The sequence below is a fragment of the Pleurotus ostreatus genome, assembly GCF_014466165.1.
Source record: "Pleurotus ostreatus strain PC9 chromosome Unknown scaffold_6, whole genome shotgun sequence".
Lineage (NCBI taxonomy): Eukaryota > Fungi > Basidiomycota > Agaricomycetes > Agaricales > Pleurotaceae > Pleurotus > Pleurotus ostreatus.
Genome location: NW_023503161.1, coordinates 485,838 through 513,821, shown reverse-complemented (window position 1 = coordinate 513,821; position 27,984 = coordinate 485,838). Strand labels below are relative to the sequence as shown.

General features: G+C 49.5%; 9 protein-coding genes across 9 annotated transcripts; 4 read left to right on the top strand and 5 right to left on the bottom strand.

The window, feature by feature from the left end:
- Positions 1 to 1,808: 1,808 nt before the first annotated feature.
- PC9H_008424 (uncharacterized protein) lies at positions 1,809 to 8,101 on the bottom strand (the record flags this gene model as incomplete). Its single annotated transcript, XM_036777935.1, has 30 exons — positions 1,809 to 2,078; positions 2,132 to 2,190; positions 2,240 to 2,252; positions 2,303 to 2,329; positions 2,388 to 2,422; positions 2,471 to 2,537; positions 2,601 to 2,612; positions 2,675 to 2,711; positions 2,762 to 3,105; positions 3,154 to 3,249; positions 3,302 to 3,491; positions 3,563 to 3,985; positions 4,039 to 4,100; positions 4,154 to 4,216; positions 4,273 to 4,372; positions 4,423 to 4,563; positions 4,627 to 4,763; positions 4,825 to 5,160; positions 5,216 to 5,310; positions 5,361 to 5,547; positions 5,606 to 5,665; positions 5,742 to 5,981; positions 6,052 to 6,128; positions 6,186 to 6,371; positions 6,424 to 6,454; positions 6,496 to 6,721; positions 6,779 to 7,010; positions 7,066 to 7,508; positions 7,568 to 7,966; positions 8,013 to 8,101. 30 exons carry the CDS (start codon positions 8,099 to 8,101, stop codon positions 1,809 to 1,811), a joined length of 4,677 nt encoding a protein of 1,558 aa, XP_036629363.1.
- An 843-nt stretch (positions 8,102 to 8,944) lies between these two features.
- PC9H_008423 (uncharacterized protein) lies at positions 8,945 to 10,997 on the top strand (the record flags this gene model as incomplete). Its single annotated transcript, XM_036777934.1, has 6 exons — positions 8,945 to 8,996; positions 9,051 to 9,105; positions 9,161 to 9,192; positions 9,328 to 9,533; positions 9,598 to 9,896; positions 9,962 to 10,997. The coding sequence occupies 6 exons, from the start codon at positions 8,945 to 8,947 to the stop codon at positions 10,995 to 10,997; spliced, it is 1,680 nt and encodes a 559-aa protein (XP_036629362.1).
- Positions 10,998 to 11,168: 171 nt separating this feature from the next.
- Positions 11,169 to 11,633, bottom strand: PC9H_008422 (uncharacterized protein; the record flags this gene model as incomplete). The annotated part of the gene is made up of 4 exons (XM_036777933.1): positions 11,169 to 11,224; positions 11,277 to 11,460; positions 11,514 to 11,562; positions 11,617 to 11,633. The coding sequence occupies 4 exons, from the start codon at positions 11,631 to 11,633 to the stop codon at positions 11,169 to 11,171; spliced, it is 306 nt and encodes a 101-aa protein (XP_036629361.1).
- Positions 11,634 to 12,516: 883 nt separating this feature from the next.
- PC9H_008421 (uncharacterized protein) lies at positions 12,517 to 15,173 on the bottom strand (the record flags this gene model as incomplete). The annotated part of the gene is made up of 3 exons (XM_036777932.1): positions 12,517 to 12,858; positions 12,923 to 14,823; positions 14,882 to 15,173. 3 exons carry the CDS (start codon positions 15,171 to 15,173, stop codon positions 12,517 to 12,519), a joined length of 2,535 nt encoding a protein of 844 aa, XP_036629360.1.
- Positions 15,174 to 15,381: 208 nt separating this feature from the next.
- PC9H_008420 (uncharacterized protein) lies at positions 15,382 to 16,649 on the bottom strand (the record flags this gene model as incomplete). The annotated part of the gene is made up of 7 exons (XM_036777931.1): positions 15,382 to 15,514; positions 15,575 to 15,748; positions 15,810 to 16,003; positions 16,057 to 16,143; positions 16,195 to 16,232; positions 16,279 to 16,298; positions 16,351 to 16,649. 7 exons carry the CDS (start codon positions 16,647 to 16,649, stop codon positions 15,382 to 15,384), a joined length of 945 nt encoding a protein of 314 aa, XP_036629359.1.
- A 930-nt stretch (positions 16,650 to 17,579) lies between these two features.
- On the top strand, positions 17,580 to 19,050 carry PC9H_008419 (uncharacterized protein; the record flags this gene model as incomplete). Its single annotated transcript, XM_036777930.1, has 5 exons — positions 17,580 to 18,293; positions 18,353 to 18,454; positions 18,516 to 18,659; positions 18,723 to 18,800; positions 18,859 to 19,050. The coding sequence occupies 5 exons, from the start codon at positions 17,580 to 17,582 to the stop codon at positions 19,048 to 19,050; spliced, it is 1,230 nt and encodes a 409-aa protein (XP_036629358.1).
- Positions 19,051 to 19,872: 822 nt separating this feature from the next.
- PC9H_008418 (uncharacterized protein) lies at positions 19,873 to 22,319 on the top strand (the record flags this gene model as incomplete). The annotated part of the gene is made up of 14 exons (XM_036777929.1): positions 19,873 to 19,893; positions 20,149 to 20,234; positions 20,296 to 20,394; positions 20,463 to 20,566; positions 20,623 to 20,691; positions 20,737 to 20,794; positions 20,841 to 20,931; positions 20,984 to 21,059; positions 21,117 to 21,241; positions 21,297 to 21,359; positions 21,408 to 21,673; positions 21,724 to 22,025; positions 22,082 to 22,180; positions 22,237 to 22,319. The coding sequence occupies 14 exons, from the start codon at positions 19,873 to 19,875 to the stop codon at positions 22,317 to 22,319; spliced, it is 1,542 nt and encodes a 513-aa protein (XP_036629357.1).
- A 573-nt stretch (positions 22,320 to 22,892) lies between these two features.
- PC9H_008417 (uncharacterized protein) lies at positions 22,893 to 24,142 on the top strand (the record flags this gene model as incomplete). Its single annotated transcript, XM_036777928.1, has 3 exons — positions 22,893 to 23,351; positions 23,403 to 23,587; positions 23,644 to 24,142. 3 exons carry the CDS (start codon positions 22,893 to 22,895, stop codon positions 24,140 to 24,142), a joined length of 1,143 nt encoding a protein of 380 aa, XP_036629356.1.
- A 667-nt stretch (positions 24,143 to 24,809) lies between these two features.
- Positions 24,810 to 27,873, bottom strand: PC9H_008416 (uncharacterized protein; the record flags this gene model as incomplete). The annotated part of the gene is made up of 12 exons (XM_036777927.1): positions 24,810 to 25,101; positions 25,150 to 25,421; positions 25,473 to 25,721; positions 25,772 to 25,915; positions 25,965 to 26,168; positions 26,415 to 26,510; positions 26,562 to 26,762; positions 26,811 to 26,972; positions 27,026 to 27,130; positions 27,179 to 27,409; positions 27,471 to 27,638; positions 27,688 to 27,873. 12 exons carry the CDS (start codon positions 27,871 to 27,873, stop codon positions 24,810 to 24,812), a joined length of 2,310 nt encoding a protein of 769 aa, XP_036629355.1.
- Between the last annotated feature and the right edge of the window lie 111 nt (positions 27,874 to 27,984).

The following is a 27,984-nucleotide window of genomic DNA, read 5'->3' as shown; positions in this document are numbered from 1 at the left end:
ATCGATAAGCCACGGATCACAGCTCTATCACAGTGCTTTGGAGCAGTTTACAGCCTGTCGCCGCAGCCATATGATAAAGCCGTGTCAAGGTTCGACGATGTGCGCCTCATACACGCCAGGTGACTCTGCGGCGAGCAAGGGTGGGCAGCACCATGCATCATCGTTTCCCCGAGCAAAGTGCAGGTTCTTGGAACGTTCGTACGCCTTGCATATCATAGGGTAACAACGCTGAAACTGTTGAGGACCGCAATGGTATCACCTACAGCCAAGAAATAACTGTCCCAAAGTCTGATTTTCGTTTCTTTACAGCTTGCGTCGGCGCAGAACGTCACTGGGATCGTTGAGGACAACGTCAATAAGCGCCCTTCGAAAGCTCGGCACGGCTTCAAACTCCGACTCGATGTATCACTTCACAGTTCGTGCACAGTTCATAATAGTTAGTAAAAGTTCAAACGTTCACGGTTCACATTCATGCCCAGATACGACGTCCTGGAGAGGGTGAACTATCTTCGCGGAGCTTGATAATTCAACAGCCAAACCCTCTCATATGTGCTAAACCCGCATTATGCACTCAGCGTGGCTTTAGCCTACTCCGATTCACTGAATCTGTGACATGCTCTGTGCACGCGTAGCGGAACAATCGTCGTCAGGAATCGACGCTAGATCCCGTAGTAGGATACGCTATCTAGCAATCTTGATGCTGCACAGTGCGTGGTGAGGATACATTCGGTTTCTCAACGTTACCGTAGAATACTTACGACAGTGAATTGGGCAATACAACAAAACACCGTCGGTGAGGATTATTGTCTCGAGATTATGTCGGCGAAGCTCCTCGCCGGCCACATGTACGGTCGCCCCAACATGTATGGTGATAGACCATGCGTCAAGCCCGCCAGATCATCAAACCCAAACGTAACATTTGTTGCCAGAGTTTTATTCCCCGTGTAAGATCACCATTGATATTGTTACGCTGACCAATGCCCGTCGCCGCCGCTTGATCCAGCTTTCCAATAGCGATGGTCAGGCAATAATGCATCAGTATCTCGACAACACCATCAAGTCATCACTAGACCTAAACACCGACCAACGCCTATGGTTGGTTAGCCGACGTCGCTCGAGAAACGCAGAACTTGATTGCAATAATTGAAAGGTCTTGGCAATGTCAACGAGTTATTTATAGTGGACGGCCAATCTCAAACCTTCACCATGCGTTCTCATACGACACGTTGAAATCAATCCATAGGGGTTCTTCTTTCACACCAGAGGCATCAAGGCCATCAGTCCTTCACGGGATTCGTAGCGCCATTGGCTGTTTACATGCGTAGGTTCTCGGACACCCTTCATTGGCACGGTATCGCCGCATACGTCCCCTTGGCACTCGAGGGTGTGCGACACGGATGGGCACGAAGAATACCGACGGAGAATCCTTGACGCATAAGGGAACGTAGATATTTGGATCCATACAGATAGCGGAGTGGCAGTAAACCGTCGTTGACACCGGCGTCGCCGTCGTTCATTAATTCCAACCACAGCTGGGTATCTCCACATTATTCCCAGCATGTCAGTTAACACTTAGCTATCGCTTCGGACGCTTAGCGTTGATTGCCACTTATGGGAACTTGGGTGGAACCACCAACCGATAGCATATTGCGTCACCCGAATGAAAACAATACGCGAGATATCGAGAATCGCCCACTAAAATGACTTGCCCTCGACCATTAGCCGACGCTGTTAGCGAATATTCGCTGGGTGCGCGTTTGCTGTTATGATAGAGAAGTATAACTGTGTTTATGAAAACATATAGATATCTACAACTCGTCTCTAATATCCTTTGGAGACTCCTCTTTCTCCCTCGCTGCTTCGTTAGATGCGGGATCCCCACCCCCAGCTTCCGCTGAGGTTTCATCTGACTTTCCTGAGCTCGCTGTTCCGGCATCAGCCAACACACGGGTATCCGCTGCTGCAATCCGAGAGTGTAATGAGCCTTCCTTAGCCAGCTTTTGTGCGAAGCGTGAGATCTCCGCGTCGTATTCCTCCCACTCGGGGATTTGCCGGGCACGAGATAATTTGGGCTCTTTCTGCGAAGAAAACCGATGTGAATACTGGGGGTGTGGGATGAAGTTTGGCTCACAGTGAGAGGGTTCTGGCAAAGGTCGATGGTTTTGGCTTTATGTAACCGATCTTTGCTGCCTGTTTTCCCCGTCAGTGGATAGAAGCTTAGGTAGAAGGGCGAGCTTACACCAAGTTTCACACTGTTGGATATTCGTTAGTCCAAAGTCGGTCGTAGTGTGTAAGTACGTACCCAAAGCCAGTCTTCGTGTAACGAGAACTAGAATGATCATGTGAGCTCTCAGTGAGTGTACCAAATAGTACTACGTGGCACGCACTATAGGAACCTCTCGTTGTAGGTTATTCGGCAAGTCTACCCATACAGTTAGAAAGCCGAACAGCTACCGAGTCGAGGACTCACCTTGATCTAGGTTAGCAAGCGAGTTGGGGTCTGCTGAGAGCTGTTGGTATTGGCCACGAAGCATATCCTGTGCAAGCAAGACCGGTCTTAGTCCCAGCGGCAATGCACTATAGCATGATGCGCCACTTACCCCAGCAGCGATCTATAGCGCCGATAAAATTAGACTCGTGTTGGCGCTGATTATATCCTATGCTATGCACTTACTTGGCGGAACCTCACGAGATCGACTACGTACAAGGCACTGAGGACAGTGTCAGTGGTGGCCCTAGCCAAGGCCCATGATGCACATACCTGATATGATAAGGTCTGCCTTGAAGGAACTCTTTCCAGTAGCCCGTCTTCCAGAATCGGAAGCCCTCCATGTCGTAGTTGTCGTCGCCCATAGGAGTGTAGGCATATGGAGCGCCTTGGATGTCAAGGTCAACAAGCTCCTTTAGGTCAGCTCGAACAATCTGGTCAGCGTCCACGAAAAGAACTTTCTTGAGGTCCATAGGGAAGAGGACATCCAAGAACAGGATCTTGTACGCCCAGATGACTCGCTGCTTCTCCTTCTGTTGTCGCAGCCAGGATGGCCATTTGTATGTTACAAGTTCATACTGGAACCCGTATTCTTCGGCGAAGTGGGGGATAAATTCCTTGCCTTACCGTCAGACAAGGCCGGCGAGAAGAGAAAATGAGCATACCAGGAAAGACGGTGAAAGGAAGTTCTCGATAAACCAGAATTTGACGGTGCTCTTGGTGTTGCGCAGGACGCTGAGAATCATGATAGATGCAAATCTCTGAATGATTGTTAGGGATGAAAGTCGCGTCAATGAGAGGCGGGACACTAACTTCGTACAAGAGCCCGGATGCGACGGTGAAGATATTTATGTCGGCTTGTGGTATGGTGGTAGCGACGTCCTTGCCCTCTTCTTTTGGAGAAAACATAGACATGACCTTTGAGGCCAACCCGCCAAACATTCCAGGCGCATCTTCTTCATCGGTATCTGCCAGCACATCAACGTCCTCCATGCCCTCCTTTCTACGGAGGCGGGGGTACAAAGTCAAACCCTCGAAGCTTGTCAGCGTGATTTCACTTCCCACCGCCTTCACCGTTGGACTGTCCCATCCCTCATTGCCCACACTCTCCATTTGGAATATGTCTCGTCCACGTCCTTCCTGATTTGTAATTGGAACACACCGGGTTTGGCTTTGAACTGAACATAACCAAGGTTGGCTACGACAAGTGTGTCGTCGATTGCGTTATCATCACCGTCGATAAGTTCGAGCTGAACGCCGCGAGGTGGGGCGTTGGACACAGAGTCTCGGGCATGACCTTCTATCACAAGGTAGTCCAATCCAAAGACGGCATCAATGGTAGTGTCTTCTGAGGAAAGTCGCCCGAGTTGAATATTGTCAAGGTCGTATAATGCCTCCTGAGGTCTGACGAGCCAAGAAGAGGGAACGTCCATGGCCAGGGTGTAGATCGGCTCGATTGGCAACCCTTCGAAGACAACCCGTGATGGTATTTCATTACTTCAAACGTCCATTAGCGAGAATCACATCTGATGAAACGAATAAAACGTTACCCGTCCGTGTCGAATGTCAAAGAAGAGATGAGGTTATAGCGATAGAACCGCTTCAAAGGCATCTTTACGAAAGGGATCAGAGACGCGAGATGGATGGCAAAAAATAATGACATACCTCTCGATATCGAGCAGGATTCAAGTAGACTTCGATGAAAATTCCGGGAACCTTGCTAATCCACTGTGAATACGATGAGCTACTTCCTCGATTTTTGTATTGGGGACGGAGAGACATACATTCAGTATGCTTGCCCATTTCTGGCCAGTCTCGCTCAAAGGGTCCACAAGCACAGCCAATTGATACATCGCAGTGGTATTATCACCGAATGAGAATGCACTACGCTCTAAGATTTAGCATCGATCTAGTAATGAGGCAATAAGACGTACGTTAGATTACTTTCCAAAGCTTGATAGGCTCTTCGTCGGGGGCGATGCGGTGTATCGAACAAACCACTCTCACTGGGGTCCGGAAGTTGGATTGATGATATGACTGATGTTACCATCGTAGCAATGTTCGAAAACGAAGTACTATAAATGGACAGATCTTTTTAATATCCATAAATCAATGATACAACGTAGGCCTCGCCATACCTTTCAGGTTCAGGGGCAAGGGAAAGAACCTCCCGTAGGACAGCCGCAACAACTCCAAATCTCTTCTTGTGCTCATACTTCATTAATGCAAGGAAGTCCGGCGCCAAGAACTCGCCGCCTGGAAGAGGGCCGACAACCTAGAAGTCAGAGTGCCTATGAGAAGTCGTCGGCAATGGAATGGAAGTGGAAGCTGCTTACCCGGCCGTTCACGACGAGGCCCTGTTGGCCAGGCTGGAGATTGACCTTCCTCGAAATAAGTTGACCAGCTCTGACGTAAGCCGCATAGGCAGTTACATCGAACTCGGCCGCGTCGACACCAACAAGCTCTTTGACCTGAGACAAAGGTGCTTGTGCGGCGTCCCCGAAGATAGTCACATCGTTGTTCAGAGCGCGAAGAAGCTGGGCCGGTGTTACTTTCGATAAACGGTCCGAAGCTACCAAGTGAGAGAGGAGCCATGACACAGATGATCTGTCAGAGCTGGGAACCGAAGCTGGGTTGTGAACAAAGGTAAGGCGCGTTTGGGACCCTCCAGTCTGCGGCAATTGTAACTTAGCCGTAGAGTCATTGTACGTTAAAGCATCGGCGTACCATTGATTTAAGTGCTTCAATTGCAAGCTGGACGCCAGAGCTGCTGTCAAAATCAGCGATAACATATGTAGACATCGGAACATCCTCAGTGTCCTCTGTAACATACTGTCAATGATGTTGTGCGTTTCACAGCAAAGGGAGTTACCTGGTGCTATAAAAGTCGGATGATAGCCAGTATCTGCAAGCACTTCAGGAAGGCTGTAGATGCGTAGACTGTTGGCATCGGAGGAAGGGTAGATATGCCTGTTCCGTCGCTCATTCGTTGACGGAAGATCATAGAAATACGTCGAGATGGTTTCGGCAGCCTCTTCTTTCAGTTCGCCCGTATAAAGCTAGATGTTTCAGGAAATGAGACCACGCGCGAGGACCGATGGCATGGCTGCAACGCACCCTCTCCTGCAGATAAGTAGTTTGTAGTCCACTCTCCGTTTGGAGATGTCTCAAGAAACCCTAGAAAACAGTGTAAACACTATCAGCTTTTATCCTCTGCAGCGACCAAGTTAAAGGAACAAAGGGATACACGTACGTCATCAAGATTGAAATGTTTCCCGTTGATGAATGCGTGGCCGCCTTCCGACGAAGCCAAAGTCGTCCCCAGGCGCTGAGCGTAATGCTTCGCCTTCATCAACGATTCGTCTGACTCCGCTTCAGGCGACAATATCTCTGCGAGCGGCTTGAGCGAGATATCCTCGGAGTCAAGAGACGCCCGGAAAGCTTCATATACAACAGAGACGTGGGCGATATCGAAAGTGGGTGATTGTGTCAGCTGTGGAATGCAAAGTAGCGCCAATGTCAGGCAGTGAAATAGAAGTTGAGGGTTAGGTGTCAAGACGTACGGCTCTGAAGAACTCCATGGTCGCTTTACGCCCGACCGTCTTGACTAGGTACTTGAATACCTTTGCCATCTTCGTGCCTAAACATCACAATCACTCAATAACATTGTTAAGAGATTTGAAATCTATCAACCGACCATTCTCGGTCTCTAATATCGGTACAATCCCAAATCTGAATGGGAAGTTCCGTTCGATGATGTTGGACACTGGGCCGGTAATGAAGTTGAGAGCTGTTGGTTGGGACAAGTCGACGACGAGGACGACGTTGTAGATGTTTAGTTTGATGTTGTGGAACATCCCACGGGGTACGTTGGATGCATCATCTATGCGGAATATTTAGGAAAACCTTATCTCGGGCGAATGTCAGCTACTCACCCTCAACAAGGAAGTCGTCCACCTCGCATACCTTGAAGGGATTTCAGTCAGTCAGTCAAGGGGCAAGCGCACTGGTAAAGCGCACCGCTTGTCTTTCTCTATGTCGTTCCAATACACAATAACGTCCCCGCCTTCTATCCTATCACTAGCGTCGAACATCCCGTCTAGAGCGGCCGAGGAGCTTTGGGCCTCAGCGATGGTTGGGTGCGTCAGCAACTCAACAGCTTGACCGTTTGAAAGTCCGAGAGACGTTAGCGAATCTACTATCTGACGTTCCCTTTGAAGAAGGCGCAGTAAACTAACCACACACGTAAAGGTCAGAATCGCTCTGTGTTGATCCAAGCGCACGACCTACGCAAATGGGGTGACATCCTTGTCTTGCACGGTCGCTCCGTTCAACCACATCATGTTGATGCCTCCCTGTACCTGAACTTGATTATTACCAAGTTCTCGCCGCACGGAATCGTTCACAACGACGCGACGGGAGAGGGAAGGAGCGTATTTAGGGAAGTTTTGAGACAATTGGGTAAGGGCACCGAGAGGGTCGTCAGACGTCGCGATGAGTTGTGTCGCTTGAAAGCCCAATTCTATCAAAGTTTCGTTATTTCGGTGACCGTCAGAGGGATATAACATCTGACATACCTGCTATCTCTTCCTCGGATAGGGCGGAAGCGACGTTCGGTGCGTCTCCCTTTTTATCCTCGAATGTCTCAAGAAGGTTCATGACGAGGTCTACTGCGTCTTCTCCATCCCTCTGCTCGCCTTGTGAGCCATCCCGGCTCTGAGAAGCCTGTCTATCGTCAACAACCAAGTAATCCGTCTTCTTTAAATCTAAAGCAACGCCATAGCCAGACAAATAGTTGCGCTGGGCAACCTCCCTTCCTGCGGGAGGCACATATCTTAAAATATACTCCACATGTGGGTCGCCTCGGTTGGACAACGAGAACAGATATGAGTGTAGTTCGCGAAAGTTGGGTGATTCGAGGGAAGCGTATAGTACGGCGGTGCGGTGCGGTCTATCGAGGGTTTGTTGCGGTGACGGGTTTATGTGGTCGAAAGGAAGAACTTTGGGGCGAGTATAGTCACTGGGAAATGCGACATGTTGGACGGAATTGAACAGAACACGAAGGATGTCATCACTCACGATGTCAGTATCGACGGGTCAATCGTTTCTACCCCAGCTAGGTGGGTCAAGGTTTCCACATCACAAACAACCTGCCCGTACCAATCCACCCATGAGCCGCAAGACTGCGGCTCCTTGGCCTCTCCGCCTGACGGTTTCAATGTCCCCTTGCTTTGCATGTTCGAATAGTGGTGGTAGAATGCCTCAATCTTCGGGGTGGCGGCGTGAAGAGCCAAATTCATCTCAACCGCCGCGAAAGCACCAGCGTCGGTAATGAGCCCATTTTCTGACGCTACTTCGATAGAGGCTTGGTATAGGGCCTCTCGAGATAAAGAAGGGAAGTTGACTAGGGTGTCCGGGTCAGTCAACGCGTCAAGAAGTGGGAAGAACGACGAAGGCGTTTGAAGAGCTACAGTTTCACTGGATGACCATGGTAAGCTAGGGGGCACATAATATACTAAACGACATTACAGAATTTCCACTATTGGGGGCGGCGCTGGCCATGACGAGCGCAAAGACACCCTCACGGGAGGGCTGCTGCTGTGAACCAGGCATGGTAGTACAAGAAGCACTGCTACACGTCTGAATCCCCTACTGGGCGTCATTGAGGACGGTGAGGAAGTAGTTGTTCGTTTTGAGTCAATTTCTACGCGTTAAACTCTTCTTCTCGAGAAATTGCTAAATGCAAATCATGGAAGCTGGAGAGGAGGTTCAGGACGAGGACGAGGAATGCAATAGAGTTAGACTCTGGCAATGCGGCCACGTCAATATTGTTTTCGATCTTATCTTATAAATATTGGTCCCGCTGATAAGATTAGATCTATACTTGAGAGAAATCCCAACTCTGAATGACTACAAATTCCACCTCTCCCACCCCGCAAAGCCTCAGCACTCTCAGTGAGCAGCTTTGTAGATTACAAGTCATTCCAACTTCTCGCATCGCTACTCCTTGTAGAGCAGACGCTTTTCATTGACGGCGTCACAATACAAGAGCACAAGATCCTGGTTGAATTCATGTTCAAGCGATGTGGAAATTCCAATTCCCCATGAACTCGAGGCATATTTTACATATTTTACCCAACATGCGCACCATCCCCCGAGTCATCAATTGCAAGAGTATGATTCCTACGGCTCCCATTCCCATCACACCTTGGCGGCGTCGCTGGTTCACTTCGAGTATCTGAGTAGCCAGTTTAATCGTAGGCTGTTGAGCACATATGCTTCGTATATAACTTCTTGGTGTATTCTTGAGAGCAAGGCAAATGCGCCTCGCCGGGAGGCTTGAAGATCGACGATCGGTGAGGACGGCTCCGATCTCGTGATAAGATTAGATTTTGAATTTTTTGAGTGAGCAACTGACTCAGCCCGCTCACTCATCCATCTACTACCATCACAGCGATGGAATATACGCCTGCGCCTGCAATACATCGTGTATTATGCGCCGATTGCGGTACACTAACCCCATCTCATCTCGAACTGAATTGTCGCTGATTTTGGGATCTAGGTATACCGATCGAACCCAATTCTGCTAATCTTTGTGTGGGCTGCCTCCGGAATTCGTGCGTCAAGTTTTACACCTTACCACCTGGCTACTGATGGAAATAATGGAAACAGAATCGATGTAACGGAAGGAATCCCAAAGCAATGTATGTCTAGTTTTCATGTTGCCGTCGATCGAAACTGACCAATATCCTAATCTACTCGTTGGATTTCGATAATCCCCTCCGTGCGATCCCCACCGAATATGAATCCCGTAATACTCTTTACTATCCCTTATCCAGCATCCATCTCGTTCTGCCGAAACTGCGAGCGTTTCCTGTCACCGCCGTCATCATGGATGGCTGCACGGCCGGAATCCGCTGAGCTACTATCAATGTGTCTCAAAAAGCTCAAGGGTCTAAACAAAGTGCGCCTGACGGATGCCCATTTCATATGGACAGAGCCGCATTCCAAGCGACTAAGGGTGTCTATGACGATCCAGAAGGAGGTGCGCTTCCATGCCTCGTCTAGTTTGCTTCGCTGCTAAACCCTGTTTAAATTCCGTTCCGCAGGTCCTGATAAACACCATCCTAGAACAGACATTCGAAGTAGAATACCTCGTCCAACACGGACAATGTCCGGACTGCGCTCGCCTCGCCGCCAAAAATACATGGAAAGCCCTCGTCCAAGTCCGCCAAAAAGTCCCCCATAAACGAACGTTTCTATTCCTCGAGCAACTGATCCTCAAGCACGGCGCGCAGAAGGACACAATCTCGGTGAAGGAAGTCCGTGATGGGCTGGACTTCTTCTACAGCCAGCGGAATCATGCGATCAGAATGGTAGATTTCCTGACTAGCGTCGTTCCATTACGGTGGGTTATCGTTATCCTTTATTCTATAATTCGGAGACGCACCACTTATCTTTGTATTCATCCAGATCAAAAGCTTCCGAGCAGCTGCTATCCTCGGATACCCACTCTAGCACCGCCAACTTCAAATACACATACTCAGTGGAAATCGCCCCGATCTGCAAAGACGATCTTACCGTCCTTCCTCCAAAACTCGCCAAGCAGCTGTCCAACATCTCGCCCCTGACCATCTGCACCCGCATAAACAACACCATCCAACTCCTCGACCCCGCCACGCTCCAATCCGTCGAGATAAATCCGGCCGTCTATTGGCGGACGCCGTTTGACAGCTTGGGAACTGTGGTGGATTTGGTGGAATTTACGGTTTTAGATGTCGAGCCTGACTTTGCGAGGACGAGGGGCAAGTGGGTGCTAGCCGATGCGCAGGTGGCGCTTGCTGGCGCGTTTAGGTCGACCGGGGGTGACAAGGACGGAATGATGGACGAGGATACATACGATTCGAACAACGGGGTATCAAATCAGATATACCATACCCGCACTCACTTGGGGGCTATTCTCCAACCGGGCGACACCGTCCTCGGTTTCCATCTCACCAACTCGAATTTCAATTCCGACGACTTCGCCTCCCTGCCGTCCTCGCGGATACCTGACGTGATACTGGTGAGGAAAACGTACCCCAACCGTCGCAAGAAGAACAAGCCCCGTAACTGGAAGCTGCGGTCCATCGGGAAGGAGGAGGGTGAGGAAGGGGAGACTGGGGGTGGGAAGGGTGTTGTTGGACGTATGGGCGGTCGCGATCAGAAGAAGGTTAACGAGGACTACGAACTGTTCTTGCGGGATCTGGAGGAAGATAAGGAGATGCGAAGTGCGGTCAATCTGTATAAGGCGGATGTTAAGATGCGGGCTGCTACCGAGGCTAGCAAGAAGGGGAAACAGTTCGCGATGGAGGTTGACGAGACTGTCCCCGCACCTGTGCCTGAAGTAACAGCCGAAGAAGAGGAAGAGGAAGAGCCCGACTTCCCGGAAGTCAAGTTGAATGAGTTATTGGAAGACTTTGACGAGATGACGCTGAACGACCCCAAAGAAGAAGACGCGGGAACTTAGAGTAGAAATTGTGAATGATTCTCGATGTAAGATCTTCCGCACTCCGATGATATTTGGTTGAGATGATATATTAATATTGGCATTATACGGCTAATATCTCCGCATTATTACTACGTGAATTGGTGATGATACAATAGTCGTCTATACAGCATCTCTTTGACTGTGCACAGTTTAGGCCTTGCGGTTGATGTCCTGCTGAGCCTCGCCTTTGTCGTGACGCACATTGCCTAACACGATGACTTCAGTGCGGGATACGCTTACGATAAAGAAATACTATACCTTGGGCCTGTTGAGTGGAGTCGCCGGTGACTGCGCCTACGATAGCGTCTTTCTTGCCGGCGAGGCGGTCTTCGGCGCCCTCTGCATAGCCCTTCGCACGAGCAGCGTTATACTCGGCTTCGCCAGAAGCGTGCTCCTCCTTGCCAGAGCGTTGCCATGATTCAGCACCGGTCAGATTACCAATCTACGAATTACACTGTCAGCAAGGCTGAGGTGAATCAAATTGATGCTGCTCACGCCTTCGACAACATTGCCTTTGGTAGAGTGAAATTGTCCGGTAGTCTTGCTACAAAAGCCAGTCAGTATATCGCAGAAGAACAACAACCGGTTGTAAGTTTACTTCGGTTGAGAAGACATATTGAGAGCGGATTTCGATGCGATTTGAGTGATTGCGGTTATGTAGATGTGGTTGTGACTTGAAGATGCGTTTCGGGATCTGAGGGATGGGTTTATATACCCTTCTTTCATCGAATGGAGTCTCTGGTTCGTCATTCCGTAGGTCATCATTACAAAAATCAAATCAGCATCATAGATATCATAAGGTGGATCTGCCAGAGTGGTTGTGGACTATTGAGCCCCAAGTCGAGCCACAAGAGGGCCCTGCAGTGACGTCAGAAGGGTGCGCGAAGAAATAGCTTGAAGATGGTGCAGAATGATGCAAGTACTTTTAATATGGTATTAGAGCAATTACAAACATTGCGGAGTCGTGCCTGGCGGTCTGGGGTAGCTGTTGGATTGAGTAAGTACGAGCGGAAGAGGTCTGACTAGCGTCCGACCCCTGGATCGCGGAGCTCGAACGTACTCGCTTGTACAGGGGTGGAGAGGGGTTCTACTGTCTGTTGATCGAATGCCTTTCATTCGGTTTATTCCGGAAAATGAAGCTACCGTTCAATGTGAGGAAAGGGTTACGACTTGGTAATTGCGAATTGTGATTTGTGAGTTATGACTCGATGACCAGAAACAAAGGGGACGGTAAGTAAGGGGACATTTTGTATGATGTGGGTGGGGAGAATGGATAGGCATGATGACTGAAGCGCTGAGGCGCTGAGGCAAGGATTATGCACTTTGAGCATGCACTACATGTACAACATTGTTCCATGAAATCAAACCAAACGAAATATCCCGAGACAAATGAGGAATCAACAAACATAGGCACAGCCGAAAGAAGAAACGGAAATTGTTCTTGAGGGTGTAGATCGGTTGGATAATTGGCTTTAAGCCTAAGGCCTAAGAAGAAAACTCAGCCACCCAAACCATCCAACTTCGTGCGGCAGATGGGACATGTTTTCTTCCCTTGCGATGTCCACGTTCCGATGCACCTGGCATGAAACGAATGCTGACACTTTGATATGAGGGAAGCGTGTTCCGCTTCCTTGAATTGAGACAAGCAGATAGCACAACGCTCCACTCCTACGCCCAGTAATGAAAGTTTGAGTTTGCGCTTGCCCATACGAGTGATTCGCCTGCGATCAACCTCAACGCGGCCTTGAAGCATGCACGAATCCTCATAGGGATTGGACCTGGAGGGGAGAGCGGACCCTATGTGTGCTGGGCCAACAAACTCTGAGACAAGAAGGAGCGCCTGTAAGCACAGTGTAGTGAGCGACAGAAGCTCCATTATCGCTCGGAGAGGCAAGAGCCCGTACGTCGTAGTTTTCTCCTTCTCTGGCATTTGGATCCAAGCCGTCGACTAAGACGTCCAGCTCCGTGTACTCATGATGGACTGTTGCATCCATATGTATTTGATTGTGAACCTGGTTGACGCGGAGTGCCGGCTCTTCGGGCGTAGGAATGATAGTGTCAACGGGGGATACTGGAGGAGATACAGTCGGCGTCGAGGTTGTCGACATAGTGAATGAAGAGGATGCAGGGGTAGGCGGCACGCTCTCAGGTTGCGCACTTGCTCTGCCGATTTTGATAACTTGACTCTCCGTGGCTTCATCATCGAAGTCAATGAGTAGACCTTCTGGGCAGACGGGCTCCTTGCTGACATCGTCAGCGAAGCCAAACGGGGGGGCATAGGCTGAGTCGACAACGCGTGGGGTTCGAGACGCAGGGGGCCTCGGCAGCGGACGCCCGGGATAGTGGTGGCGCATGAGGCTGCTAGGCGACATTGGTTCGCTGGTGGAAACTACTCCAAAGGCAGGCGTCGTCGGTCGACTGCCAATGAAGGTATCAATATCTTGCGAAGTCGTTAGAACCTGAGTTGATTGAAGGTCATTGGCGTAAATCTCTTCCTGTTCCGCCGTAATCGATGGTCTCGGTGATGGACGTCGAGAAACAGAACGCTCCGACGATGGTCTGGAGGAACTCCTTGGCACGTGGCCGAAATAGGAGGACTCCGCGATAGGGGTTGTGGGGAGGGGCGTGTCCAATGCCCGTTGCAATTCAGCATGTTCGTTGTGAGATGCAGGAGCGGAGATGATCGTCGATGTTTCCATCTTTGGCGAGGATGGCTCGGAAGGATGCTTCCTGGTTCGTACAGTGGTCACGATGGGACCAGCAATAACCTGAGGCTCAGGAACAGGCGATGGCGACCTTGGGGTGGGTGGGTGATTCGCTGGGGGACGTCTTGCGTTGAGGGTCATAAACATTTCACGAACTTTCTCATCCCTTGAAAAGTTGGAGCGAGTGGTCGATGGGGCAGGAGAAGCGGGAGTAAGCTGCGGTGTAAGAACCTCAGTCTGACCTTCCTGATTGATGGGTCGAGGAGGAGCGTGCATTTCGGCAGGCGGGAAGGTCCTAATTTGCTCGACAGTAGTCATGAGGCTAGGCGTAGGATCATTCACCGCCGTATCCACCGCCGTCGGTTTATGACCGACATGGATAATTTCCCATTCATCACGACTCTCCGTCTCCGTCTCTATTGGTGTTTCCTCGGCCTTAGCACGCTGCTTGCCCTTGAAAGAGAACAATTTACGATCCTTCTGGGCTGAACAGTCGGCTGAAGTAAATCTACCGAGAGAGAGAGTAGAAAGCGATGCTTTGAGAGAGGTTGCGCTTCGAAACGGTGAAGCGGTACCACGGAGATCTGAATACGGAGAGTTCGGGGACGGGTGCGCAGAGTGTATGACATCCTGCGTCGTAGCAGGAGCTTTCATCGGAAACAATATTCGCAGAGGGGACAGCGTGTTGTTCCGCCTCTTTGATTTCGCATCCTTTGGTCGTCCAGGTTGTCCGTTTGTAAGGATGTCGACTTGCGTGGAATTTAAGAATGAGCCCTGCGAGTATGGGTGCGAGCCCGACGCAAGGGGGTGTTGTGCACCTCCCTCCCTTCTCTCGATATCATCCTCAGGCCCGTTGATGATTTCAAGACTCCGTTCGGATTCGGTCTCCGACACTGGCGAGCCAGTAGGATGGGGTGATCCTGGCCGCGATGATGCACTAGGATGGGCACTGGGTTGCGCCGTCTGAGTAGTTGATATCGCTAGTGTAGACGGCCCCGCAGGCTGCGTATGGTGAGCACTCGGAGTAACGAGGGTCACAGTACTAGGGCATCCCGAAACGCAAGGCGTGCTGATGGCCTCTTCGTATCCAGGTGGGGATTCTAAGACGAGAAATAAATTAAGCAAACTACTCTTTCATTCAAAAGGCTGAAACCTCACCATTACTGTGATATCGTTCCTCCCTCAATCTAGAGTCCGATTGAAGAGGTGCTGGACGCTTTCGCCGTGTGGGACGAGACTTTGGGACGCCAACATTGAATTTGATCTCATCATCAGACCTGGCAGGCCTTTCAGCCCTCATATTACTTCTTCCCCTGGGCGCCTTGGTCTCCCTTTGACGAGTAGAAGTAGAGGCATCTTGGAGTGCGGATGTGAGCTGGACATGATGCTGAGCAGTTTGAGCAGGATATTGCACTACGTGAGCTGCGTCCGCAAGAGTTTGCGAGGGCATCGTCAAGGCACTACAAGGTATATGTCAGACATGCATTGGGCATGCTTTGACGGCGTTTTGAAGGCGGAGTGCAGGCCACGCTGTTTGGAGCTATTTACCTTAGTGCTAAATGTGGATTTAATACGTCCAAACCCGTTAATCAACTGGGAAGTAAATTAAAGGCATGCACCACCCTGCTGGCTACATTAACAGCATATATGGACTGCAATCACTGCTTGAGAACGGTGCCATGCCGAACAAATCCGTTAAGACCGCCTGGTAAGGTTCGGTATGCTGACCAATTGTATAGATCTGCCGAGTCCGAATATATGTATTTGCCAGAATTGAAGCCATCGGCGAATCTAAAGGATCAGCGGCACCGGCGAGTGAGCAAAAGAAGGAGGATTGCGCATGATGCTTACAATCTGAATTGTCCGTTCGGTAAAACTGTGACACATGGTCCTTCAGCCTGCCCCCACCCGGCGAAATCGCCAGTTTGGACAAAGCTGTATGGACCTGTTAGCGAGGATGATACAGCGTGTTCAACATGTTTCTGGCCATTGGATTCCGCTTTTGTGAACAGATGGTACTGGTTACTGCGATAGGATAGCTATCAATAGGACTGCGTCACGGGGAAGCCGAATGCCGCGGACTCACTTGAAAAACACCGGGAAGCTGTCGATATACCCTAGACCTGTGTTGGGGATCCCGGAGAGTACAACGGGTCCAGACCACGATCTCAATGTGTTGTCATTCGCGGTGAAAGCGAACGGCCTGAACGGCCCGTAGCTTCCCGTGGAGAGAGACACGATAATATTCAATTTTCCGGTCTTCGGATCCTTGAAGAATTCCTGCGGTTCTAATCATGAGACGAAGAGTTTAGGCGTGTGTAGTAAATACAAACAGGAGCCCACGTGTTGACGGGGTTGATTACCGACGACGCAGTGGATACGGTGGTTACAAGAGTCCAAGTGGTTAAGTCCGAGCTACTCTGTGAAAAACGATAAATGGATATCACTGAAGTGGTTCAGAAGAAACTCACTGCGATGGCAAAGTTTGAACCACTCCAATCCGTGGTATCTGTTGCGGAGTTTAGAGACGTTCATAGGAAATAAACATCACAAACATGCGATGTAGTATTTGCCACTAGGTGTACTACGTATCAGTGATATGAAGATGGTAGGGCCATTTGTCATACTCAGTGTGAAGAATGACGCTAGGGTCCCTGATGAGCCCAGCTGGAGGAGTGTAAGCGGGACCCTTCAGCAAGGCAAAGTTCGTCGCGTCGCTAGACGTATACACATATAGATTTGATTCTGACACCGAAGTGAACGCCGTGAAGACGTATGGTGCCGACACGGCGCGTTTGAATGCTTCAGGGGACACAGCCGGTCCCGTTATCGTTACATTCTTTGTAGAAAGGGGAGAGGCCGCTGCAATTGACAGCAAGGAGAGAACGAGAATCCAGTAAAAGCCAGCGCGATTCGCGAAGAACATGGTGGTGAATTGGCCTGCAGCGTTGCACCATAGTGCACAGTATAGTAGCCTATTTATTTCAAATTACCTCCTGGAAAAGCCGAAGTTCTGGGATGGCCTTCTGGTGGTTCAAGCCTTCAAGTCCTATTAGCCAACATATGACCAAGAACCACGGATCTTACCGGACCGCAATGCTTCCTAACGGTAGTACATCGGGGAGATGAAGACCACAACCGAGGTGTTATTCATGCGAAGGCTCGGTGAAGATTCAGCGGCAACAATCCAGGTGACTAGCGTTTGATTCCGCATTTCTTGGAAACAATGTTTACCCTCCAGGCCGACTTGTGAAGCTTCGAAGACCGGTCAACATTGAAATAAAAAGGAAACAATCTGAGCGGCCTGTTCACGGATTTGCTGATGAGAATAGGCGCTTGTGCTCAAATTCGTGGGAAATGCCGTGGACTTGTGACAATCCCCTTGAACGTTTGAACGTTCGGCCGCGTTGGTGAACCCAAGTATTTTCTCATATGTACTGAATTTTGTCCTCTTTCTCGATCATTGGAGCAGCTCAAAATTGGCGCACCTACGCCACACAAATTTGCCGTTCATTCACGATGCAATCGGCTTACTTTCTCGATTTCCCAAGGTTCCAGGCTTTGGTACTCACTCAGTACTCAGAATTCGGTGCTCAGTATCAAAAGTTAGCGCGCTTCAACGCCAAGTGCCACAGGACAATCATATTGTGGTACTTGCGCATGGCCACACCATTGTCGTACCAGGCCACCAGCCACTCGGACAATGGCCTATTCAGTGGCCACCAACTAGCCACAGCACCTAGTCTTTTTAGTATATAAAGCCCTTTTCAGAAGATGCAACCAGCTCCTCCAGCTGAGTCCTTTTCTGAACTGTTACTGCGCGCGTTCTCTACGACTCTGGTCTACGAACTCTCCGATGTCTTCCCAACACTATCTCGACAACGCCTCCTCTAGACCTGTATCTAGAGTAAACCAAGCATGCTTGGTCTACGGAATGCACCCATCCTCCGCTGCTCCTACCTCGGCATCGTCTCTTACTTCTGGCAAAGACTATATCTATGATTACAGCGCCTCTACTCCTAGTCATGTTTCTCCCGCCCCTTCTGCTCCCCCTGTCAACTACTCAAATTACAGTTCTCCGACTCAATTGGCTGGAAGTCAAGGTAACACCCCAACGAACTCCCAACACGACCGCCCGCGCCTGCTCTACGATCCCAGGCCTTCTCGGGCACTTGGCCCGTCGCCTCTCGTTCGGTCAACGTCGTCGTCCATTTCCCCGCTGAGCCCCCAATTTGATAATCTCGTGAACTTCGCGCCTGCTGAGGTGCCGACGACCCCGGCGACGGGACACCTATTCTCGCCCTCCGCTGCGCCCCAACGGGCTAACAATGCCTCTTATCTTGCCCCACCGTCAGCGGTGACCCCCTCGCAACATTCTATGGCGTCTGCTAGCGAGCGTTTCCCCCCCGTGGAAGAACTTCGCGATCCACGAGGGACCGCGAGCCCGACGAATAAAGCAAAGAAAGGCCGTGTCCCACCTCCAGTCAACACCCTGGTCGCCGCCGCTCTCCCTGGCCCCGAATGCAATATTAAGATCATTCAAGATGATAGCAAAGTTGCTAGGTATCACGTAGGTCGCAATCCTAATACAGGTGGTTGAATTCAATCGTTGACCGCAATTTATTGCAGGTTGGGGATCACGTTCAAGTCCGTCGCTGGCACGCGAGCAAAAGTACGTATGGTCCTTGGAAGCCCGCCACTGTGCACGATAGGGTGCATCCCATTGATAATGTGAGTAGTGCTCCGCCAACTTTTCCCTCCCCGTATCCCACTTACGAAAACTCCCTAACAGGCAACCGGCCGTAAGCAGAGATTATACGTGGTCGCTTTCGGCGACAGAATAAGCCGCGATATGTATGACCCAGGCCTTGGAGAGATCACTCGCTACAACGCCAACGAGATATACGCCACGCCCGATCCTCAGTATGATCATTATGTAGGCCGCCATTCATTCTAACTAAATTACTGCGAAGACTGACGACACTCCTGTCTTGTCTAGGGGATTGTCTTCGCTCTGGTCAATGCCAGCATCGCCAAAGACCGCAAAGCAGGTATACTCGTACCCGGGCAACGCACTGTACGTCGGGACCCATGCTTCGAAGGGTTGACATGCTCATTGACGTGCTTTGATATAGAGAGAGGAGCCGTGGAAAGTGCGTCTCCTTGTCGGTCCGAGGGCTGGATATGATTACCAGGCGACGTTCGCTATCCCGTACACCCGCCATGACGCTGCCCGTGCGCAAGCCAATGGGCTCGAGCTCTTCGGAGACGGGACGCCCGAGTTCCTCAGGAGCCATGGATACTATGGGCCTCTAGGCGACATTTAATCGTTCTCCCCTTTCCCAGATTGATGACAAGATGTATGAATGTACCAATATTTAAGTACTCACGAATTAACTGACGACCTTCAACGACGACTCACTGTTTTTGCTTTGTTATTGACTTCTCATAACATTCATGCTGTAAATACTGTAGTACATACACACCATTGTCCGCCTTGTAATTATATCTACGTCCCGCGTAGCGAACCGGGCCTATATGTTCAATTAAACTTTGTGTTATTATATGTGTGCGTGTCGAGCGCAATTACACTGAAAGGAGGCTTTTTCGGTACTCTTCACTTCTCACCTGTCTTCGGAGCACATGAGGCTATGCACTTCGAAGCCCATCAGCAGCGCAAACAGCCCCGTCTGGCGCCATTTGATCCCATTGACTCTGCGAAGCGAATTTAATGTCATTGGACGCACCATGACAATGTCGTCCGTCAGTTGATCGGAGGCAAGGGAAAGGAGTATATTTTGCTGGGGAGAGTTCCAGCAACATATGTACTCGTAACTCGATGATGCTCTTGAATACAACAAGGAACAGCCAGTATATCAGCAACATCTAGATACAAAGGTGGGGGGCCCATGAGCAGGGTGGATGGCATCATGATCACAGTAACACTACACTCACAACACTGATGGCATGTGTGCACCCATTCCATTCAAACCACAGTAAAAATAAAATCAAAAGCATGGCAGCAGGTGTAGCAGGCAGCAAGCCTACACCCCAAGGGTGAGGCGGATGATTTCAAAGCCAGACATGCCAAAGGCAGTTGTCGCCCCTTGCAAACCCCCTGACTCCTGAGCGACTTGGTCGATTTACTGATGGCGGGAGTTAATGAGGATGTATGTCTTCTCAGACGCGTTCGGCCACTGGCGAGAGCCAACCTATACTGTCAGGCCCCGTAAAGAGCCATGGCTCCAGCGAACACCATCTGGTGCCACTATCGATGGAAGTCAATAACATTTGCCTTGTCATTCACTTTCTACCTCTGCCTCAGGTTGCCCAGTCCATGTATTCAACTCTCGCTCTCCCCTTCTCGTGCCAAAGAATTTCAGTGCTCCCAGCCTCCCCCAATTGTACCGCTGGAAATTTTCGAGCTCTGGACAGATGTGGGTCTTGTTATCCGGTCAGACGCCTACAGGTTACGTGCTGTTGAATGGCTATCTCAGGCCGTCAGAATTCCGTGAGTTCATCTCATATTAAACTGCCTTTCAGATATGATAGCTATTCATTCTTGACCGTAGAACAGAGACGTTTGATGATATGGGTCCTGTCGGTAGTGACAATCGCTGGGACGTATTTGGTGCATTCCACGACTATCTTCGTGCTGCCTTTCCATTGACGTACGTTTTGAATCGGCTTGTTGTCCCAGTTCCTCTGTCCTAACTAACTACACGACCATCACCCGCAGTCACTCGAATCTGGAGCTGACGACCGTGAACACGTATGGGATAATCTTCGTTTGGAATGGCTCCAATGATACGAAAAAGCCCTTGCTACTGGCAGGGCATCAAGGTGAGAGTGTCACAGGTCATGCTCGAGTTGGTAGTTAATCTCCGTCTGCAATGTAGATGTTGTGCCCGTTGACCTAGCAACAATCGACGATTGGGTTTATCCACCATACTCTGGATACTACGATGGCGAGCACCTTGACACGAACGTCTACATTTCCTTATGATCTATAGGCCAGCGAATATGGGGCCGAGGAGCGTCCGACGACAAGAATGGACTAATCAGCATCCTGTAGGTTCTACCATCTCCTAGACATCTCCATGTTCACATACTTTAGAGCTTCTGTTGAAACGCTCCTGGAAGCGAGCTTCGAGCCCACCCGAACCATCGTCCTTGCTTTTGGATTCGACGAGGAATCTAGGGGAGAGGTGGATGATCATTTTCCGTATTGTCCGGCTAGCCGACTGAACCGTACGATAGAGTGCTAAAAAGCTGGGTGTTGAATTAGAGAAAAGGCATGGCAAGGGCGCATTTTTGATGATCATCGATGAGGGAGGTAAGTATTCCGTGTACTAAAACCTGGTGGTGGTAAGCCCTTACACGAGTGCTGCAGATGGCTTTGAAGAGAAATTCGGGACTATCTTTGCGATTCCTGCCGTTGCCGAGAAAGGGTACCTAGATGTCAAAATCGAGGTGACAACACCCGGAGGACATTCCTCTCTTCCGCCAGAACATACGGTGCGCCTTGTGGCTTCCCTTGCGCACGCAAAACCTTTACGCGACAGGTAATCAGAGTATTGGGATCCTGGCGGGTTTGCTAGTTGAATTGGAGAGCAAACCTCATCCCATGCGGCTAGTACGTGCATCTCGACTGACCCTCTCCCCATGCGCTGATATAGAATAGGAGAGGCGATCCCCCGTATTCCTTACTCTTCAGTGCTTTGCAGACCACGCCGAGGGGCTTCCCGCGTCACTCCGGGATAGTATCAAGCGTGCTTCGCACTCAAAGGAAGCACTTCTCGATCTTGAAAGGCAATTGGCGGTGGACAAGACGTACGGAAGCTTGATCGGGACGACTCAAAGCATCACAATGATTGACGGCGGTATCAAAGCAAATGCACTCCCCGAGCAGGCTTGGGCTCTCATAAACCATCGCATCTCCACGGAAAGGTACGTTCAATACTCGACGCTACCGACCGATAGCTGATCCTGGGTATTAGCTCAGTGGAGGAAACGATGGCATATGATGCGGACACTCTCAGACCTCTTGCACAGGCGTTCAATCTAACTTACATCACTTTCGGTGGGAACACGACAGAACAGCGAACAGGGTCAAGTAGGACTTTGAGACTCAGCGATGCTTGGGGTACAGCCTTAGAACCCGCTCCAGTCACTCCGATAGACCGGGAGACCAGTCCATATGCACTTCTAGCAGGAACGATAAAGGCGACATATAACCTTCACCGAGACCTAACTGGTGACAACATCGTCGTTAGCCCTGGTATCCTGGCAGGGAACACAGGTATTTACAGGGTGACAGACCTTCGTCGTCTTCATCGCTTATCTATGTCCTCTTAGACACACAGTCGTACTGGAACCTCTCCGAGTATATATTTAGATATAATCACCAAGACTCGTCGAATGGTGACATGACCGGCTTGCATACAGTGAACGAATGTGCGTTCCGTGTCTTCTTCGAATGGACGCAGTGACTGAACTCGGGTGCCTGGCAGATATCACCGTGGACGGTTATATGGAGATGATTCAATTCTTTGCTACATTGATACTTAACGTGGACGAATCTACACTGCCGTGAATATCTCACAACCGCGCATGCCATCGGGTGTCCGGGACAAGTCGACTTTCACGATTTCGAAAGCTGAAGCATCTCGAGTTACCAGTATCTCGTGTTAACTGGTGGTGAGTCTCAGCCAAGAGTCCTTCGGGGCGGTGAAACCTCTCGTACCAGGAAGTATTCGTATTTACTGCCGATTAAAGTATTAATCACAGGCATACGGACCGAGTCGCAATCGAGGAACCAGGGAAGCATTTCATACGACCCCGTTCCGCATAAACGTTTGCACTAAGAAATGTTGCAAATTTACTGTTATAAATGCGGGGTCCAGGGTTTGCTCCTCCCCGCACTGTTGGAAATTAGAATCAAAGTCGTACTTGCACAAAGTACGACTCATCTGGAGGACTGGCGCACTGCAATTGAGCTGATGTGCACTGTGTCGTGATAGTCGCAACAGACGCCGTGCCCGCGATTTCACATGCAAGTTGCCAGCCCACGTGCAGGGGTGCTGCTATATTAAATTGCAATAGAGGCGTTTGCAGGACGCTCCCTCTTATCTTTCAACCACCACCATCCCCATTTCTGCCTCCCACAATGGCGACAATGGCCGAAACTCAGACATCGACGATCCCGATGCCCAATGGCACAGAGTCCACCGCTTCGGAGCACCCAGCCCCGGAGATTACATTTATCCACAGAGTTGCTTCCATTCCGCTTGTCTACTCGTCGTTGCAGACGATCCACGACACCCTCGCGTCTAACACGTACACCCGCACACCGTTCTCCACCGCGAAGGACCTCTCCGCCACCGCATACAAGTACACGGAGCCATTCCAGGCTCGATTTGCACCTCTTATCGTCCGTGCGGATGGCTACGCCAACAAGGCCGTGGATATCGTCGAATCGCGATATCCTTATCCTTTCCAAGTTAAGCCTGAGGAAGTAGCTACCTTCGTTCGCGAGAGGCGCGATAGCGCTGTTTCCGTTGCGAACAAAAACTTCGACGAGAAGGTCAAGAGCCCCGCTTTCAATGTCGCCCAGGGCATTGATAACGTGAGTTCCTGCCTTTTTTGCTTCAGAATAGTCGTTCATATTCTTGCCTAGCGTTTCGCCCCGATTGTCGATTATATCGAGGCTCAAGTCAACGGTCCTGAGGCAGGCCCATCCACGCCGCCAGACGCCAAGTACCAGTATCAACGCGCCCTTGCACTCTCCAGGACCCTCACCGACCGCGCATATGTATACTCTGGTGAACAGATCAAGCACCTTCAGACCCAGTCCGTACTAGTGTACGTCTTTTTTTTTGTCTCGTCCCCACGAGGACTCATGTTTGGCCTTCTTCTAGAAACCGCGCCATGGAAACAGCCCACTCGATTTCCGAACTTGCTTCTTCGTCTCTTTCTACCGCCCAAACTCGCGTTCACACCCTGTCCGACACCATGGTCCTCGAGCTCCAGAAGATCCAGACCTCTGCCCAGGCACTCTCCACTTCCCTTGCCACCTCCGCCTCCGAACTCCAGACTTCCATTCGCTCCCAAGCCTCTGCTATCCCGCCACAGTTCCACGAGCACCTCGCTCACCTCCAAGGGCAGGTACACGAGCTTCAGACTTCGCTTGGTGCAACTATCAACGAACTGAAGGGCATCGTCACGGCGAAGGACGTCCCAATACAGGAAAAGGTCAACAAAGTTACTGCGGAGGTGAAGGATCGTGTCACTCCTTTGTTGGCGATAGTGCAGGCTCGAGTCACAGAGATCTTGAGCGGGAAGAAGACCGGAGAGGGTGCCCCTTCAAATGGAAATGGCCAACCGCCGACTGCAAATGGCAACGGGGTTGCTGAGTAGTTCATTTCTCCATAGATTGTTTAGACTTTTTCTTCTTTTTTCTATGTGAACTCGATACGATAGACAGTCGGTTACAAGCACAGAATGAATACACGCGATTGTTTACTGCATCGCCTTTAGACAATACCTTGGTGGAACAGGAGTAGCCAGGGGACCCCTCTTGCTGAGACTTGCTGGTCAGGGGCCGTTACATGTTGCCACCACAGGACGCCATTCACCATCCTTGCTATGTTCAGCTACATGGTGGTTCCGCGCCTAAATTACCTCGTCTGCTTGATGGGATGTTCCCCGCTCGCTTTGTAATTTCCTTATACCTTCATGTTTACGAGACCGGAATGAAATGGAGGCTCGTTAGTCGGAACTGGTCTGAAACACTTCGACAGGGTCTTACACGGGGCTAGGTACGTCGTTCTCATTGGTTAAGCCTTGATTTCTTGGATCGTGATTGGCTGTCTCAGTATTTGTACATATTTGCTCGAAAAAGTACTCTTCGTGTTCTGATTGGAGGAAGGTATTTTGATTATATAAGCTAAGTTGAAAAGACGAGATTGCGCTAAATTGTCAGTACTTGTAATGTGCAGATTGAATTCAACATGTCTGAGTGGAAATTGTAGTTAATTGAGTTATGATAGTCTTGAAAGTATATATTATACATTGTGAAACCCTTTTACTGCCTCCAGTAATCACTTGCAGCAGGAAGTTGCCTGTGAACCCGTTGATACTCTGATGCTCTCCGCAAATCTCTGGCTCTGTAAGACATGTGACATCCCGTTGATGCTTCATTGGGAGTTACAATAATCCATCGCAGTTGTAGCCCTTGTGCTGCTGCTTGTTCTTGAGCGCCTGTTTGTTGCTCCTGTGCGTCATCTGGAACACGTTCTCGTCGCAAGAAGGGCCTTCGCAATGCTGTGGACTTGCCAGGCATCGTGCTTCCATGCAAATGATTTGCGTCGAAGAGCCTAAGGAAATATTACATAGGAATCATGATTTCAATGAATAATACTGACCATAGCGTGTTTGGGCCATTTTGAAGATACACCCCCCATTTGAGATACACAAAGTTCCACTCACCCTCCTTGCATTTCTTCTTGTGTTGCATGCATATGGATAAACTTGCATCACGGTCTTGATGCATTGGGCTGCAATAGTTGTGGCAAATGTAGAGGTTTCCACCTCCACTACCTATTGGATCCATCCCTTGAGCAACAAAGTACTTGTCCACGTGTTTTGTCACCGGTTTATAAAGGCCTTGAGCAGTGTGAACAAGTGCATCAGCAATCTGTAATTCTCAATTAGTATGAAATAAAGACAATGAAAAATTAAAGCTTACCTTTGCATGATTGAACATGCTGCGAATACCACTTATCTCCCTTGCATCCAAATCTTTGTACGGACCGTAGCCACTGCCAGCATTCCCTCCTTGTGGTACCCGGGACCCTAGTGCCTTCATACTTCCCCAAGCGAATGCACGGAATCCTACACCTCTCTGGACATCATGGAGGTTGGATGAGGCATGGAAATGCTTGTCCATTTCCTCCACCACCTCATCCACGAATGCATTATACTTCACTGCACCAACCTAAATTTAGACAGTTAAAAAGTGTATTTGGATATGAGAGCACAACTCACCATGACCTTCTCATCATTGATTAGCAGAGTTACATCCCGGCCACATTTTTTCTGAACCTCAGGTCTAGGCTTGATCTGCTTGAGTCCAAGCTCGTCGGGATGATAGTAAGTGGGAGTTTTTCCAGGTTTGCTGCCTTTTGTTGGCTAAAGAAATTATGTCAGTTTGTAGAACAAATAAAATGTCTGTTAATACCTTTGGATCCAAGCGATCATCTCCCAATGCCGTGGTGATGATACATCCTTCGAGTTTCTCATAACCAGGCAATTCATGAACAAAATACCTGCGGATACACCACTGATCCTCATCCGGAAGATCTTTACAAAAGTTGCAAGTATTCTTGAAGATCTTTGGCATGACGAATTGCTGGCTAGGATCCAGCTCCGGTGCTTCAGAAAGCTGAGAGAGAGAGTATGGTGGAATGTTAGATGAATTGAAAATGTGATGGGTTGATGGGTTAGGATGTGGAGATGGTGAGGGTGATGGTGAGGGTGAAACTTCTGGAGTGTCAGCAGGTGAATTTGTGTTACTTCTTTTTTTTTTATTGGCAGGGGGTCCAGGATACCGGCTGTTGCTTGGGCGGAAATTGACAAACATCAGAAGCCGGTTGTGCTGAACTAAGGTCTCTGTTTCGTCAAGAATCACCTTTAGCTGCTCCGGAATTTTATGTGTCCTTTCGAAGACCTCCAAATTCATTCCTCGGAGAGCACGATGTAAATATCGGAGATCCACATTAATGGTCTAACTCAGATGGCTTAGTTCTTCTCAACATTGAGGGAAACCGCTGCTTACCTCAACATTACGGTGCCTCAATGCCCCTTCCAGCCAGATCTCCCAAGTGTGAACAAAGTTGTCATACGTGACAAGGAAGAATACCGAAGATGGGTGAGAGATGCGTGGCACCATCTCAATATGCTTGCACATGAGAGTCAATATGTTCTCAGCGGTGCAAGCAATCCTCCCATCCTTAGCCTCATCTGGTAATACCTCAATCTGTAATTTCATCTGAGTAAAATCCTTTGAGTACTGCACAATACTCACCTTCCTCTCTGCCATTTCATTGGGTGTCCACCTTACCAAAATCTCACCCAATGTTTCCCGCCAGACATTGTACCTATAGGTTTCCACCACATGCGGCGATTGTACTTTGAAAAGATGAGATGACTGGCAGATGCCGATCATGACCTCAGCTAAACCTGACACCTAAATGTAGAGATTGTATATATGGCAATATGATATTAGTCTCATCAACGTACCTTAACAGCATTCCGCCAACTATCCAGCATCCAAATACTTTTATTTATTTTTCTCATTTGCTGCAAAGCTTGTACGGCGCCCTTTTTGATGCTCGGAGGTAGGTTCTAAAAGCCTTTGATTAGATGATGGTGCTAAAACAAATGACAACTTACTTGGGTTTGTGCGAAGAATGTGCGAAGCGCATCTGCCCACAGGTAACAGATTTTGACTTGAACATCACCTTCTGTTCTTATCAACGCCCTCCACTTTCTTGGGGCTTTACTCTCCCAATATACCCGCAACAGCTCACAATCGTCATCTTCCTCTTCCTCTTCCTCTTCTTCGTCTTCTTCCTCATCCTCCTCCTGATCACCATCCCCTTGCATATGAAATTTTGAGGGTAGCTAAAATATTATAAGTGTGTATTCCAATTTGCAGTGTCACATTCTGCTAAATAAAACTTACCGGGGCACTCATATATGCTTCTTGGGCCCTTTGGAGACAATTCAGAGCCTCCTCCTTCCGGTCTAGCACTAGACTCAGGAAGTAATCCAGGAATACGCTCACTGCAGCGTCACGCGTCAAAGATCCGCCATTAATTGCAAAATAAAGCCAATTAAGGATACGATGGACCTGGTTTCAGCCTCAGCCACTTGTTGCGTGTATTTAACGAGGCTCCTACCAGGATGGGGTAGTCGTTCAAAATTTCCTCAACTATCATCGCTTTCCGCTCAGAATACTGTTCTTCTTTAGAACCTCGCAATATTTCCAGGAATCCTCGTAAAGGCTGTTGTGTCGTCCAATTTTTATCCTTCGGATCCATCTCAGGATCTTCTGTAGGATTCACCCAAAGCCGTACGGAAGGCATCTGTAACTAGTATTTGTTAGCATTGTACTTGCTGCTAACAAGATAACCTGGTTTACGTTCAAAGTTGAATGAAGTGGTATCGGATTGACGAAGCTATGTTCCAGCGTCTAT